At 35.4% G+C, this 16,828-nt stretch overlaps 1 protein-coding gene across 17 annotated transcripts in view; it reads left to right on the top strand.

The window, feature by feature from the left end:
- The window catches only part of zc3h18 (zinc finger CCCH-type containing 18), a 67,729-nt gene that overhangs the window by 39,731 nt on the left and 11,170 nt on the right, over window positions 1-16,828 (top strand). For 9 of the 17 annotated variants that reach the window (XM_087292055.1, XM_087292053.1, XM_087292051.1 and 6 more), the window contains 4 exon segments: window positions 5,418-5,603; window positions 8,972-9,103; window positions 9,220-9,315; window positions 9,541-9,780. In XM_087292055.1, coding sequence (XP_087148181.1) covers window positions 5,418-5,603; window positions 8,972-9,103; window positions 9,220-9,315; window positions 9,541-9,780 — 654 coding nt within the window. 17 annotated transcript variants of the gene reach the window in all.

Raw genomic sequence — 16,828 nt, 5'->3', positions numbered from 1 at the left:
TTACTTTAACATCACCCGAAAGGACATTCCAGGTGCTTAGCTGAATCACGTTAGTCATTTCAAGGCATACTTTAGTGTACATCATGTGGAAATACCTCAGTTTAGCTAATAGCTTAATGTAAGAATGTTTAATTAAGCTGAGGATTAATGAGCAACTCTTTCAAAAACTCCCACACTTTTAACTGCTGCTCAATATTGCATTTGAACTGGAATATCCAGAGAAATTCAACGTGCCCATATGGTTACTGGAGGTTCAACTGGTCAGGCATTGCTGCTAATGTTATGTACTTGACAAGTTTAATCTGCCAGAACGGAATGAGAAACTTTTTCCACCTTTTCTGAGAAATTGAGTCTGATTTAGAAGAGCTCCATCAATAAATATCCAGAGAAATTCACATATAAGTGATTATAAGGGAGCAAGCCACAAACAAAAATGACGACATAATTTCTAAATATTATTAATGGTTATCACCTCATGAAGCTCAAATGCTGGGGAAATCCTCTTGGGGAAATAAACAAACTTAAGATTGTAAACTAGGCATCAAGTTGCCGGAAACAACTGTTTACTAACTTTGCAGAACAGGAACTGTGTGGGAAATATGAGGTGGTGTCTCCATTTCATTTATGTTATCTGTGTTTTCTGGTATGGTGTTTGAATGGCGGCCAAGTACAACTCAGACATAACACTGTTAATTCAGTATTACTCATGGAAAAAGTGAATTGCATATTAAGGTAAGCGGTTATTATTTTGTTACTATAGAGCAAATAGGCCACAATATTTCCTTGACAAAACGATTTACACTAAAGGCTAGGGATGTCCCAATCAAGTTTTTGTGGCCCAAAATTTAATCTGTGTCATTAAATATTGAGTAACTGCTCATATGAGGTATCAGTCTGATAGCTGCAAATCAGGCTCATTGCAAGTATATGCTTAGGGCTGCTTTTTAATCGAATGTGTTTTTTTCCTCCCCTTTCTTTGTGCATTTTTGCAGTAAAGCCGGCTCTGTAATCAGCTGTAAATCTCCAGCAGCTGTTTTCAGATTGTACAGCGTTTACTACACAGAGTAAAGGTCTTTGCACACTGAAGGCAGAAATTTTCGTATGCGTTTTTTTTTTCGTATTCACATGCGAAAAATTCCTATGCGTCCTATGCGTATTAATCCATTACGAAAAAACATTTCCAAATCAGTTCAAGCAGCGATTTTTTTTTTTTTTTTTTTTTTTTTTTTTTTTTTTTGTTCTCTTCTCCAAAGGAGAAGAAGAAAGAGGAATAGGCTGCATGTTGTGTTCATCCAATCCTGCATTGAGGAAGGAGAGTTCAGCTCATTATCAAAGAGCTGCGCCAGAATATGTATGGACACACACATACACACCCTCCCACAGGGCAGAGATGCGCCAGTCACTAAATCCAGCATACAGGGGTTCTCAACTGTCTGCCACATTCTGTCTTTATTTTATGCACTGTGTTTGTCATAAAGTTATTTGTTGCTAAAATAACGACATTCTGTATTTTGCTTTTCGCTTGTACGGTAGCTTTGAACTGCCAAAACACTTCTCAAAGCGATTATTCGGATGTGAAAAGCAGAAAAAAATCTAACCCGGTTCGATCGATATATATATATATATATATATATATATATATATATATATATATATATATATATATATATATATATTTTTTTTTTTTTTTTTTTTTTTTTTTTTTTAAGATGGACGAAAGTTTTGGAGGCATTGTGACAGTGAATATATTTTTTAATGTGCGAAATTTTCGAATTCAGTGTGCAATAACCTTAAATCGTGGAAAATGTAATCAACACAGTAATGAAATCTGAGAACCACTCTGCGGATTGACAGTTGTTTGCGTAGATTATATGTGAGCTAGGGCTTTGTGTTGCTGCTAACCTAACATCTTAAAGCATGTGGAAATACCACATTAAATAAAATGTTTTTAGCAGGGTATTTGCAGTTTCCATGCAAGAGCGCCCTCTGGCCTTTGTATGAAATTTACTAGTGATGACTGAGCACCTTTTCTCTGACAAGATGTGCATGAATATTGAAGCTTTTGCTAAATTGGGATCTCGATTTCTTAACTAATAAAAATTAATTTGATGGCAACTTGCCTATTTAATGCATAAAAAAGGTTTTATTATTATTTTACTAATTTGAAAAATACATTATTTATTTATCATATTATCCAAGGGCTGCTAAACATACCAATACCAATACGGGGTATATGTGGCAGATATGGCTAATAAATACATCGCTAATTGTTTTATACATTTTTAAAACTGTGAATAGCCCCTGATAGTCTGCCATGCTGAGCTTTTAAACAATAAAATTGACTTCATTCAAACACCACACTGTTCAATCTTGCAGTGTGTGATATGATGTTTTATGATGTAATCTGCAATTGCCTCTCTGGATATACCACTAACTGTGCTCAAAATAAAAATAAAATAAAAAATAAAACTAAATTACTAAAAAAAAAAAAAAAAATTACTAATACTTTCCTTCTTAGACTTTATAGACCTGAAACTTGCCTATAGCACTTATTCATTGTTGCTCTTATAGTTGTGTAAATTGCTTCCTTGTCCTCATTTGTAAGTCGCTTTGGATAAAAGTGTCTGCTAAATGACTAAATGTAAATGTAAATGATCAAGTATTCGCAATCTGCTTTTGAAAAAAATATTGTAATATTGTGCTCATTGTACCTGTTGCAATACTGGCACCTCTGTCTCAATATAACTGTTTTACATCATGCCAGAAATTCACATCCAATATACACTCATGCAATTCATAGAATTAGTCATGGAACTTAATGTGTTAGTCTTATTTGTTTTAACTCCTCGCCGGTTAAACATTAATGGCATATGTGGCTGTGCTTTTTTTCCCCCAAGCATGCTCACCTGAGGAGATTAAGCATGTAAGGTTGTAATATATCTCCCCAAACCCCTTTCCCAATTTTTCTAAATGAAATGCGTACTTTACTACATCCATTCAACTTGTAGTACAAAAAAACAAGCCAGGCCCAGTTTTCTTATTTAATATTCAGTTTCTCTAGGAACTGTGTCACAATACAGACAAAAAAAAATGGTTGCAGCTTCTAGTTCATGGGGACTTTAAAGGGGACAATTTCTCACTCTGATGATGTCCCTAATCTGTAAAAATGTATTATTGTCTACTTGATGTTAATAATACAGCAAAACATTTGAAAGAATCTTGATTTTCCTGGATAAATATTGTGATATTTGTGATATATCGAGACCTCTAGTTCAAACTGATCAAACTAGGCTTAGAATTATAAATCCAGAGTCATATAACTTTAAGTGTTATAGACAGAGTTAAATTAGAGTAATAAGATATTTAAACACTTTAATCGCATTGTCTGAAGTGCTTATTCACACAAATTAATGTGTAAACGTTGGACATTGTTCTTAGACTTGCTGTGTAGTCTCTGCTCTTTATCTTTATATAGAAACAGCACAAAGAGTGAATTACAGTCAAGGCAAATCTAGTTCGATTAAGATGTTCACCGAGGTGCCAGTGTTTTTCATCACCATTTTTACACAGGTTAGCTCAGAGAATGTGCTGTATCCCATTTAAGTGTATAGGTTTAAGGTGCCATATCAGATTCAGTGCTTCCCACATGTTTGAAGTATACTCGCTGTACTTTTACCCACAGCACATGGTTACCTACATGCCACAAAAAAGTGATTTTTTGCAATGTTTTTATTTATGACACTGTTTCTTTTCTTTTGTTTTTTAAGTCTCTTGAAAGAAAAAAAGAAATCCGCTATTTGTTCTTTTATTCTGATCAGGAGCCATGTGCACCCACTGACGGGTAAAATCTGCTGCTGACATTGTGTACAGTATTCTCAAAGCATGTTACTTACGTATAAAATATGTAATAAATCAACATCTTCAAATTTTAAAAATTTCATGAAGGAATAAAAACGTCTATGTACTAAAAATCTAAAAAGTATAATAATAACAATAAAAAGTGTCGGTTTAAGTAAGGCAAATGAGTTAATTAACCTTTTGTAATGTTGTACATATATTTTGCAGCCAGTTTAGATGTAATTTCGCCCTTTTTGAGGGGATTGAAAAGTTTACTTGAGTCGTTTAGATCAAAGTCTTAATTATATAATGTTTTTAAAGACTTTAAATAAAAATGACGATAGCTTAGAAAGCGAAACCAAAAGCTGAATCTCGAACATTTTAGGAAATTTAGAAACCCCGGACAGATGCATTTTTTAGTCCCAAAAAGGCATGTCTATGTGAGTCTTTGCAGAGCACATGAGATTGTCTTGCGCACACACAACGTGTAAGGCAAGAGGAGATTTTCCACTAGTTAGTCGATGGTGGGTGTTTGGCTATTGGCCAGATACAAAAAAATGTAAAAGACGATAATAATAAAAAAATAAATATCACCAAATATACTTGGGCAACCGTTAATATACCTGGGCCGCCCGCTCAAGTAAAATCTATGTATGGAAAGCACTGAGATTGATAGTACTGATTGAAAATGTTACTGGACGACTTTCTTTTTCTTTTTTCCACAAAACAAACAGTTAAGCTATGCAGTCCTATGACAAATTGTGCTCTTTATTTATCACTTGTGACAGCTGACAAATTAAAGATGGGGCTTCTCACAACCGATCAGTTGACATAAATTTAAAAAGCCTTGATGTTTGAGCTCATCTTGTGAAAACTTTCCTAAAGACACCAAGAGTGCTAAGAAATTGTCCTTGAATATCACCTGACTGATTAAGATTAACAAGTATGTTTTGTCGGAATAATAGGGAAAGTCATGCATACTTTTGGTTACAAAGACTTACATAAGGTATTCACACGAACCAATGACAGAAGAGACATTTGATACTTATGAGAAGTTTGTTGGCAGCTTAAGCTTCCTGATGAAAAGATTGCTTCGAAAGAGAGAAGTGAATACCCTGCTGCAACCGTAAACATTGCATCTATGCATTACAATTTGCTGTAATTTTACCTGAAGTTAAATCTCAAAAATTCCATTATAGCAAATCGGCCTCACCATGATCACTTGGTGTGTAACGTATGGCACTGAAAATTAACATCGCACAGTAGTGTTTATGTGAAGATATCTGATAACAGCATTTGCTGATTTTGGGGGGGTTTCTATTGTTTTTCAGGAAATGAACAGGTATTTTCTTGTTTAAAGAAGACTCACATGGTATCAAATCTATACTGACTTTACCATTTCAATGACGCAGCTTATTTTTTAACAGAGAAAGTAGAAAATCAGCCTGCTAATGGCAAACATTTGGTTTTCATTCTAAAAATTGCAGTTGTTTGTATTGTTAAAGGACTGAGATGTTTGCCAAATAAAGAAAGACTATAGATGCATTATTGAAATTCTCTTTCTCTGCTATTCCTTACAGAGGGCCAATGGAGCCACCAACCAAGAAGGACATGCTCTCGGTGACCAAGAGGCCAGATGAATGGAACGACCCCTGGTGCCGGTCTAAGTCTCCTAGAAGACGACCAGGCTTCATGGGCTCTCCTCCACGTGGCCGTAGGCGACATAGGCCATCTGGATCATCAGTTTCCCTTTCCAATTCATCTAGGTAAGACACGTGTCATTGCGCTACTGAGAAAAACATTGGTGTAATTTCTCTCTTATTGGCTACAGGGATCATTGATTGACACCAATCACAATCATATCTGTTCAGTATGTGAACACAATTGACATTTACTGGTGTTTAACAAACTGCACATATGTATGTTAGCAGGAAATTTCCATTTTTAAATTTACAGTACTGATTGCTACTATAATCTGTGATTTTTGACATCCCTAACTGTTATTCACAGTTAGTAAAAGCAGCCCATAAGGGTTTTTTATTCTAAGAAAAAGTTGATCGAAATTAGAGTTAACTCTTGTTGATTTGTTCAAATTGAATGCCCTTTTGTTATGTTAGGGGCTCTTTTTGCCCCATTGACTTTCATAAAAATGGCAAAGCCTTGACACAATGTAGTCATGCATTCTTGTTTGTCGGTGGTTTTCCCTGTTTGGAGGAGCAAAAATTGGTCATTTTTACAGTTCAGTTGGCACCATCAATAGAGATGCTCTGATCGATTGGCCGGAGATCGGTATCGGCCGATAATCACTTTTCATGACCTGATCGGTACTCTCCAATCTGGCCAATCTCATGAACCGATAGCAAGTGTTTGTTTACGAATATACACACAGAGCAAGTCGCAGGTCTGCTCATCAGCAACGCTATAACACGTGAAGGGGTAAATGATGTGTGCAGGTGTGAGTCATCTCTGCTCTCCTAACACAGCAGCTGTCCGTAGCTGCGATCATTCTGCTGCTATCAGATGTTAGAGATAGGCATGAGCCAGTATAAGATTCTAACGGTAAGATAAACTTGGATAAAAATATCACTGTTTCGCAGTATTGTATATACTTTTTAAATGTCTGGGCAAAAAACAAGAACTTTTTTTCCAATTTGAACACAAAGGTTGCTTCCGAAGTCGCATACTTCCATACTATATAGTAGGCTAAAAATATAAAGAGAGCCGAGTAGTATGTCAGAATTCATAGGAATTGAAAAACAGTATGTGAGAAGTACCTGGATGACCTACTAATTCTAGTGAGATTCTGAAGTGCACATCCGATATACGCTAAGCTATTCATACTTCTTACATTCATACTTTATAGAGAACGTACTTTTCTATTGGTCGAGTTGTAAACACATTTTCAAATGCAGTACCTACTGAGTAGTATGTGATTTTGGACTCAGCCAATATATTATATTCTGAGAAACATTTAGAATATTTTTGAACAGTAAACACATCAGGCTAAATATTTCAAAGAATCATTGACTTCTGCTGTCTTCACTAGTGAAGATACTAAAAAACAAAGCAAAAAAAATGTACATATACCTTAGGAACGGTATAACAGAAAATTTTGGCGAGATTAAAACCTTGATTTTTCCAAACCATTGTATACCTTGAAAATGGTTATTATCCCATGCCTAGTTAGAAATGAGCAATATATTTGAATGGCCTTGCAAAAACACTTGTATTTGGGACTTTTTACATACAAGAATGGAAAATTATGTGTTTTTGACTATTGCAAGGTCACTAAAACCTGGTTCTAAATCTTAGGGAAATAAAAAAAAATATATGTTTAATAATATAACTAGTTGTAATATACTTGTTGCAATACACAGTAGTTTATAGGCCTATTTTATTTTTTTTAGGAAAGAATGAGTAATTGATTTATAGGTGTGCATTTTAACTTCTAAGGGGCCGATCACACCGAACAAGAAAAAAAGTAGTGCGGTGCCCTTTTTCATGTCGATAGTCAATGACTGAATCAGCTGAATATTGTGCGAGAGTGTTGCTGTTAATATTAATATAATTTTAATAATGAATAATATTGTAAAATACATCATTTGTGAAGTCATACAGCTCTGGGTAACCCACAGCAGTAACCACTAGTCTCTCCTCCGTCTTCAAAAGTCTCCATTGTTGTCTTGACAACACAAACACATGTAATGTTGACATAACATGCTTTTTTCGCTCAGAGTTGACTTTTTTTCTGCTGAGAGCGCTCTGCACGCAAGGGCAAAAATTCGAGGCGTAGCAGGCGGTTAAAGTGCCAAGCGTGCAGGGCACGCGACGCGCATAAGCAGCGCTCAAAATGCTTGTGGTTGTTAGCGCGTATGGTGTGATCACCCCCTTATGCATCAAAAATTCACTCGAAACTTTTCCTTTAAGACATGTTGAATTCTTCTATCATGTTTTTAAAAAAATTATCTAACTCAAAATTATACCTCAAAACCACCCCAGAGTGGATGAAAACATCCCCAACAGCACTGGTAAAGTATTTCACATGACATTTTTTAATGTAAAAAATGTATTGATAATGTTTTTAATGTAAAAATGTATTGATAGCTTTAGATTGTATTTGATTTTGTATGTGTGTGTGTTAGAGGGCCAGAAACATTTATTTAATATCTATATTTAAAATAAATCAGCAAAAAATTTGAGTATTGGTAAAAAAGACGATTAAAAAAAGCTTAAATGTTGATCTTTAGGCACTTTTTTGACAAGCACTAAGCTTGGCTGACACCTCGGACAATAGAAACAATCAAAATCCACTGTAATTAGAGTACACCGCAGGGTCAAAAGTGACATTGACGTGTGATGTGTTTGCTCAAAAATTAGCATTCTTCAACTTATAGCGCCTGGAAAAAACTCCAAGCATGCAGAGCTCCTATTGAAACATCTTGGCCTCAGGGGGGGGGTAACAACACCTGGGCAATACGTGGGACATAGTCTTGTATAGCTTGACCTTCACACTGTCAGCAGAAGGACTGGATTTCTATGCGTGTTTTTTTGACCAGGGACAACTTCTGAAAACCCATTGTTTAGTTGACGGCCTTGTGACATGGCTTTTTGTCCTATATGTGGTTGTTTGCTGTCATGTGGACCGTGTAGAATGTAAAACTACAGCTCACGTAAATCATTTAGAATTCAACCAATCAGACTGTGACTTCAAAACTCTTGAAAGATCTCACGTTTTGTTTACTAAATGCATCAGATTTTCTGTTTATGCCTAAACCAAATGGCTGATGTAGCACTACTGAATTTCATTCATAGTATATACGTCTATTTTACTTTTTTAACTACCAGTTTTGACGTTTCAAACCAAATGTAGCACCAACTATATAGCATTTGATTTCAGTGTTTGTAATTTGCTATGAAATAAAATTATGTTAGATCTAATGTTGTTTTGGACACAATTGACTTGTATATAGACAAAATCAGAAGCAACTTTTGTTTGACTCAAGAAAGCCAGTCAAGATTGGTAAACATGAGCATTGATTGAATTTTTTATTTTTTGAAATGTTTGTTTTAGGGTAAGCCCTCCTTTTAATCCATATTGTGATGTTTTTAGCTCTTGCTTTCTATAACATTTCAGGTCTTCATCCCGGTCCTCTTCATTCACGGGTTCTGGCTCTTCCCGCTCTCGATCTCGTTCACGGTCATCTTCGATGAGTTCCTACTCAAGCCACTCTTCTCAGCACAGCTCCTTCAGCGGGAGCCGCTCTAGGCAAGACATTACAGTTTACATTAATGTCATGATTAGTCATGCTAACTTATTATGACTCCCAGAACTTTTACTGTGAATGGTTGCTGTTATTAAAAGCTTTATTTTTCATTGTCTAGATCGGGATCATTTTCTTCTTCACCCTCTCCGAGCCCCTCGGCACAAAGAAATGCTAACAAGAACAAAGCTGAACAGCCTCCTGCTGCAGCAAAAGGGTAAATGAACTTGTTTTTAGCTCATTTAAAATATTTTTTAAAAATATATACACTACAAAGTTTGAGGTAAGAATTTGAATAATTGATCAAATGTTATTTGAAACGTGTATAATGTGGTTTAGAATTAGTTACGAAGCTATATTTGTTTATTTCTAGTTATATTTGTCATATCTATTCCTGCCGTTCACTCACTGCATGTGCACGAAATTGCATTTTTTCATTCAGCCACCCGTTGAAGCCTGGTGCTCTGCCACCTCCTCGCAGGGACAAAGGGCCTCCCAAAGTGATGCCCAGCCCATCATTGCCTGAACAGCCAGGGAAACCACCCAAGCCAATTACAGAGGCAGTAAAACCCCCAAACCCCCGTCCACCCGGAAGACCTCCTGGCCCCCGAGAGCCCAGAGAGCCACCCAATATGAGAGAAGGACGCAAGAAAGAACGACAGCAGCACAACCCACCTCGCAGGTACAGCTTGCCTTATGTTCTGCCACTAACTATCACAGTACTTGGTAGGGTGCTTTAAAAAAGTAAGCAAATAATGACTAATTACATCCTTAATTTTGTTTTTATTATGTCTGAAAAGTAATTTATCTATTTGACAGCTTCGAATCCCTGATGTATAGACAATAGAAACTACACTCTTTTACATTTGAGTCAAACATGCAATAGTTTCTTTTAAGATTTATTAATGGTGCAGTAATTGATCTGCCTAACTGCTAACCAGTTAGCGTAATAAGTTTGAAACACAATTCCTCCCCTGCCGTTCCACGCCTCCTGAAATCACAAACGCGCACATTAAAGATGACCTACTAGATCATGTCATTCCCCAGTTAGAAAACGTTGTAATACTACAATTCTCAATGAAAAATTGTGTTATATCTAGCATGTTTTCAGTTGTTTAGCAAGCAAAACTTGTCATAATGTGCAATATTTCATCCATGCAAGGATCACTGGTCTCACTGTCTCACACGCTTTGTCCTAAAGCAGCCACTGTATGCTTATTGGTGTTTGCCCAGTGGCGTGAAGGAATAACACTTACTACTAAGCCATACTTGCATCCTATTTCAGACCGAATATTTAAAGTAGCATGGTAAACAATATAGGGCGAGTGTCACAGGTTCCTCAGTAAAGCAGGCTAGGCTGAATAGCGCTATTTACTTATGTTATGTTGTTAAACTAAATAAAAATCTACATTATCAATGCTGTAAAAGGAACTTTATGAAACTGAAAATAGACGCATCAGTCTTTGGCTGGAACATTTCAGTAGCTGAACAACACTTCCATTTATATAACCCATTCATAACACAACACAATCTACATCAGCTTTACGTGACTAAAATGGTTTTAAAACATAACGTTACATGTCTAAAAGAAATACTTCAGCCATGGTGCATCTTTCTTTCAAATCCAATATTGATTCAGCATTTGTTTTTACCGATGTTGCTCTCTTGTTTACAAGTGAACGTGGAGTGAGAGAACGCGCAAATGGAGGATCTGTCTGTGTGAACGGGGTACAAATCTACATTAGTTGACAGACAGTTTGGGCTACTTATCAGAATTATGGAAATTGTCTGCCCAACAATTTTGTATTGGATAAACATTTTTTAGTTTTATGCCTCAAACAGAAAATAAAAATACACATAAATACATTTAGATAATTTACTTTATTTATTAATATTGGAATGTGAAGAGACTTTCTACCAGAACAACAAAAAATGTTTCTGACCACAATCACCTACTGCACCTTGAAAAATGTTTTGATTCATCATCTTAATAATATTCTCCCCGTGTTCGCGTGGGCTTCCTCCAGGTGCTCCACTCCACAGTCCAAAGACATGCGATATCGGCAGGGCTTGACATTATCTTTTTTGATTACCAAACACTGTGGCTAGTAGTTTTCCAACATTACTAGCCACTCACCATTTTCACTAGCCACAATTTTATTGTTGGGAAAATATATTTTATACCCATAAATATGACTTTGACATGCAGAAATTACTTGATTTAGATTTTGCGTTATATCCACATGCGTCAATTTTCATGAGCAAATGCATAATAGTTTTATAGTATTACAATTAGTTTTTATTTCACATAATTTTTAGAGCTCAAAATGAAGGATTTAACAAATTTATCTCCGACCACACCAAACATAAACAATTAATTATTTCTTTTAAACAAGCAAAAAATAGCTGTATACTGTACTTTTTATTTAACAAAGCATTTTCACAGTAATCTGTCCTGCCTTAAGGTGCCAGATCACCAGTTAACTACACATAAATGGGGATTTAATCTCTCATTAAAGCAATATTATTGTAAAAAATGATAATTTACCATGTAAACACAAAAGAAAGCAGGAAAAAACATACCATCTGATGAAAGGATGATCACACACACACACACACATAAATAATCTGTTCAAAGAAAGGTTAAAGGGAAAGCAACCAGTGCTGCTTACAAAAAGACAAATCTGGAACTCTTGAAAGCAGCAAGACTGTGGGTGCATGTTCATTAATTTTTGTCTAGTCTATTAGAAAGAGAACTGATCACATCAGTTGTGTTTCTAGACACAGTTGCTTCACGCAAGGCAACGGGAGCGCGCAAGCGTTTTAAACAGTCGCACGCATCACCTCAACTGTTAGCGCGAGTGGTTATCCTCTCATTCGGTATTCACCTACTTTCTATTGCTCGCGCAAACGCAATTATTTTTGCCAGTCGTGTTGCTTGTCAATTCTAAGATCGTCTTTGCATGCATATTGGACCATCCTTATTGTCGAACCCTGCTTTTAAGAATTATTATCCAGTAAAATTATTTTCAACCAGCCCAAAGTGGCTAGTGGAAGTGTCTGTCTTACCCACCACTGCTGAAATCTACCCGCTTATGACTTTCCCCGTGGTTTGGCGGGTGTTAATGTCAAGGCCTGGATATATGTGAATTTGGTGAGCTAAACTGTTTGTAGTGTATGGGTTGCAGCTGGAACGGCATCTGCTGCGTAAAACATATGCTGAATAAGTTGGCAGTTCATACCGCTGTGATGACCCCAGATTAATAAATAAAATAAAATAAAATAATGAATGATCGTTATAATACATGTAAACTAGTTAACATGGAATTATATAGAATAATGTTTTACTTAAAATAAAAACCTTTTGTATACTGTATACTTTCATGTTTTTCAACATAGTGTCATTTTAGTAGAAAATATGATTGCTTTAACAACAAATAGCTACTTTGCTTCTCTGAATTGACTTATACAGAACAGTTGAATGTTTATTTACAGTAAGGCAACTGTCTAATAGTAATTGATATAATTGTAAAAGCTTGTTCAAACTATTCTAGATCTTTACATATTATGATTATTGCTTTTGGTATTTTTGCATTTCATGGTGATTTATTTGATGGATTTGTGTAATGTTTTTGTATTCATCCATTTATTTATTAAATCTTTTTAGTTCGTTTTTTCTAAGAGAAAGAGGAGGGGTGCATGCAATGACCTACATATTATGTGATACACAGCAAATTTTTCTCTTGGGTTAAAGTATTGCATCACCATAAGAGCTGGACTTTTTGTTCATTGCTTGATAGTATGCTTGTGTTGTTGTTGTTTTTTCTCTCCTTCTTTTTGCGGTTGATTTGACATTTGTTTAGAGTGGATTTGCATAGGAACCATTACCCACTCACCAGTGTCTAGGCTCAACACTGAATACGTCTGTGTGTGTGTCTAGAAATCCTCTTTCCACTACAGGGAAGCTTGTGTCACAGCTCTGTGACCTGCAGCAGTGAGAGTGAGGTTTCACTGTGGATGTGGAATACCCTGTGTGGGCGTTCAGGAAAATCTCCTGTCCCGCTGGTTGCTCCTAATGCTTCAGCACAAAGAGGTTTTTGTGACTTGTCATCTTTATTATCAACTGTCGTTATGTCATTGGCGTTCGACCAGATGCTGTTCAGGAACATCTGGAAGTGTTGCTGGTACTTGCCCATGCAAAACCTGGAGGAGGTTGTTGCTCTGTGGTTTTGGTGTTGTGGGTTGTTGGTAACTTGCCATATCTGAAAGATCTTTCTTTTTCTCGTTTTTGTGGAATTAAGTCTGATTGCGCACAAAAGAACACAATTTTATAAAAGATTACAGTTTTAAAAAAAACTGATTTGAAAAATCCTTTTGGTTGATGTAAGGTACATAAGTCTTTTTAAGTCAAGATACAAACATTTAGTATTTGCATTGTGTCAATTTAGCTATACTTGAATGACATTGTGGACATTTGCTGAATTGAATTTTTAGAGATGTATTCATGGACCCTAAAAACTTACAATTTTTCTTGTAAACATACAAAAGACAAGCTCACTCCCTGCTCTTGTTTATTTTAGTTTATACAGTAAAGTTTATATACAGTGTTCAGTATAACATTTGATTATAATATTCACTTTCATGCATATTTTTCATGCGTTTTTAAAGGAACTAAACCACCATAACATTGACATTTGTTGCAATAAGAATATCCATGATTGTTTATTATTATTGTTATTTTTATATATGATATAATGGCATGCAGTTGCTTCAAACAGTGGTTAAAAAAGCTATTTAATACTAAATGAAAACAAAAATAAATGTACATTTGTAATAATTACAATTACAGTTTCAATGGAATAATCAACAATTATGATTTTTCATAACTGCGACCCTAGTTAGTGTATTTAATAACATCAACAATACATCTATTAGAATATTTATTCATCTTTGTTATTGTTAGTTAATGAACATAAATAATTTTTTTCTTGTGCATTAGGTAATGTCAACAAGTACTTTGGATTTGCATTAGTAAATGTTAAACTATGATTATTAATAAAAGCTGTAAGATAGTAAGGGAAAGTATATAAATAACTTATTTAACATTATTTTAAAGTGTTCAACCATTCAATTTTATAAGCCATGTTACAACAAATGGTGATGATATGGCAATAAACATAAGTACTACTGCTACTTCAACAGTATGCTCTGTTATAAATGGGCTATATGCACAGCTAGTGTTTTTCAGTCAATGATGATCTTCTGGTAAAAGCTTTATGTGACTTTTCAATGGAGGTTAATCTAATTACAATACACTCGGTTAAATAGACCTAAGCATCCATTTAGTTGTTAAAGCATACAAAGAGAAAAAAGATTGTTTAAATTCAGGCGTCATCATTAGCAGCAGGCCAGCACTGAAATTTCTTTGAAAATACTGGGGTAACATTAATTTTCATGTTTTAAAGACATGGTGAGGGAAAATATCATTTTTTTTGCAGCGTCTTGTTTGGTCTGATACCCGCTTTATGTTATATCTCAGCCAGGCAGTAAAGCTTGCTGTTATTTAAAGAAATCAGGTCTTAAACGCGTCAATTTTTGTATGGGATGAAAAATTACTGGATGCCCTAGGGCTGGCTGACTGAAATTAAAAGTCTGTGTGCATATATCCCATTGCTAAAGAAATGTTTGTCAACAGAATATTCTACAGTTTAGATTTTTCTTTTTGTTTAATACTTTTGAAATGCTGGAAGCTTATGAAAAGGTGTATTGTTTCATCATCTTTCTAAAGCAGCAGGGTACAATTTTCAACAGTTTAACATAAGAAAAAAAAAAAACGTCTGTTTACACAGGCAGGAATTTGTATGGGTGCTTTGCCAAAAAAGTGTTCAGGTTTTCACTAAAGGACTGCCAGCTCTCTGTACTTTTCTATCATTACTGAACTCTTGAAGCATGTGATCTGACACGTTTTTTTATTTTTTTTTATTTTGTAGTCAAAGATTTTTTATTCACCAAAGTTGCATGAACACACATGTGGTTGCAATGCATTGTGGAAAACGTGGAGAGATTTGCAGAATGTTTATCAGTTAATGTAATGTTTTAAAAAATTTAAGGCCTTAAAAAGTCTTAAATTCGCTGTTCTAGGTCTTAAATATTTTTGCACAGGTCTTATTTTTCTGAAGTCCATGTAACGCTATATCTAATGCTCATTTAAATTCTTTTTTTTGTTGTTGTTGCTAGGTTTTCGTGGTGTTGTAGTTCTTTATTTCACTAGTCCAATTGTAATTTGCGGTATTACAACTACAAAAAAGGTCAACTTGCAATAGCCAATCTCAGTGTGCGCGGCGAATGAAATGTCATCGATGTGTTTGGGCTGGCGGAGTATGGCAATATTTCACTGACAAATGTTGTAAGCACAGTTACATATCTGCTTGCATTAGTTATATTTAATTTTTTTATTTTATTTTATTAGTATGGTGCACCTTTTGGATGTGTAATAAATGTATTTAAAATAAAACTATTCTCTGTGTCTTTTTAAGTGTTTGAAACTGGAAATATCTCATCATACAACATACAGCCAAAATGGGATGGTTTATTAGATTAAAATTGTGTTATGTAAGTCTATTTTAATATTTTGGCTATTGGTAATAAATAGTGTACTTGTAAAAATCATAGCAAAAAGCACGAAAGGAAGAGGGAAACAGTTTACTGAGAGCGCACAAGAAAATTTGTGTGGGAGCAGTTCATATTTGAGATTGAGAAAAACAAATTTTGAGATTGTCCACAAACAAAGGAAATCGGTGCACAAGCAGAGATTCCCTCGCTTGTATTACATGAATGCGCTCTTGGCTCACGACATTTGTCAGTGAAATAACATCATAGCGGAGCTAATCGAATTTTTTGAGACTCGAATAAACAGTTTGCCTGGCTCCACATAGACTTGTCCAGTGCACTTTAATGGAGCTTTCCTCACATTGTTTATTTCTTTAAAGTCCGTCCTTCATGTGGTATTGCTGTGCGTTAATAACCATGTTCCTTATCATTGTAGAGATGTTTGTTTGAGTGTCATTGTGTATTTTGCATTAAATCGCCTCTGAAAAATATTACATGTGTAAACATCACAGCAGCGATGCACACGTGCTAAACAACTCGTTGGGCTGTTTGTAATCTAATATGATTATTTGTTATTATCAATGCATTGCTTGCCATGTGTTGTTGATGTAAAAATTTATTCAGTTAGATCGGAATATTCATATTGATTATAAAAGCCTGCGTAAGGGCTGTCACCACACACACCCACACACACTGATCTGACAGCCTTTAGAGCAGCACGGGGGAGAGGTGCGGTGCGCCGGCCACTGAATCCAGCGTAGGAGCTCTCAACTCGTCACACATTCTGTCTTTATATTATGCTCTGTGTTTGTCATAAAGTCATCTGTGCTCAATGCTTAGATGCTCCGCCTACAGTTGAGTGTAACTCAAAGCGGTTTATCTAAACTTTTCATCGATCATTTTTTCCCGCAATTCACAGCAAGAACAAACACAGAAGCGTTGTCTGACTGACAAGCAGCACCTACATGTGTTCAAAAGAATCTAAAACGCCAAATAGGATGAATCTAGCTTTTCGCTTGTACGGTGGCTCTGAACTGTTAAAACACCTCTTATTTGGACATTACATATGTACATTACTGTAACATGTATTATTCAGGAACTTTTGAGCTGGTTTTAGTCCT

This window comes from Danio rerio, chromosome 18, assembly GCF_052040795.2.
Source record: "Danio rerio strain M-AB ecotype USA chromosome 18, GRCz13ab, whole genome shotgun sequence".
In the NCBI taxonomy this organism is placed as follows: Eukaryota; Metazoa; Chordata; class Actinopteri; order Cypriniformes; family Danionidae; genus Danio; species Danio rerio.
Note: the sequence above shows the minus strand (reverse complement) of the source record. Positions and strands in the feature narration are given on the sequence as shown.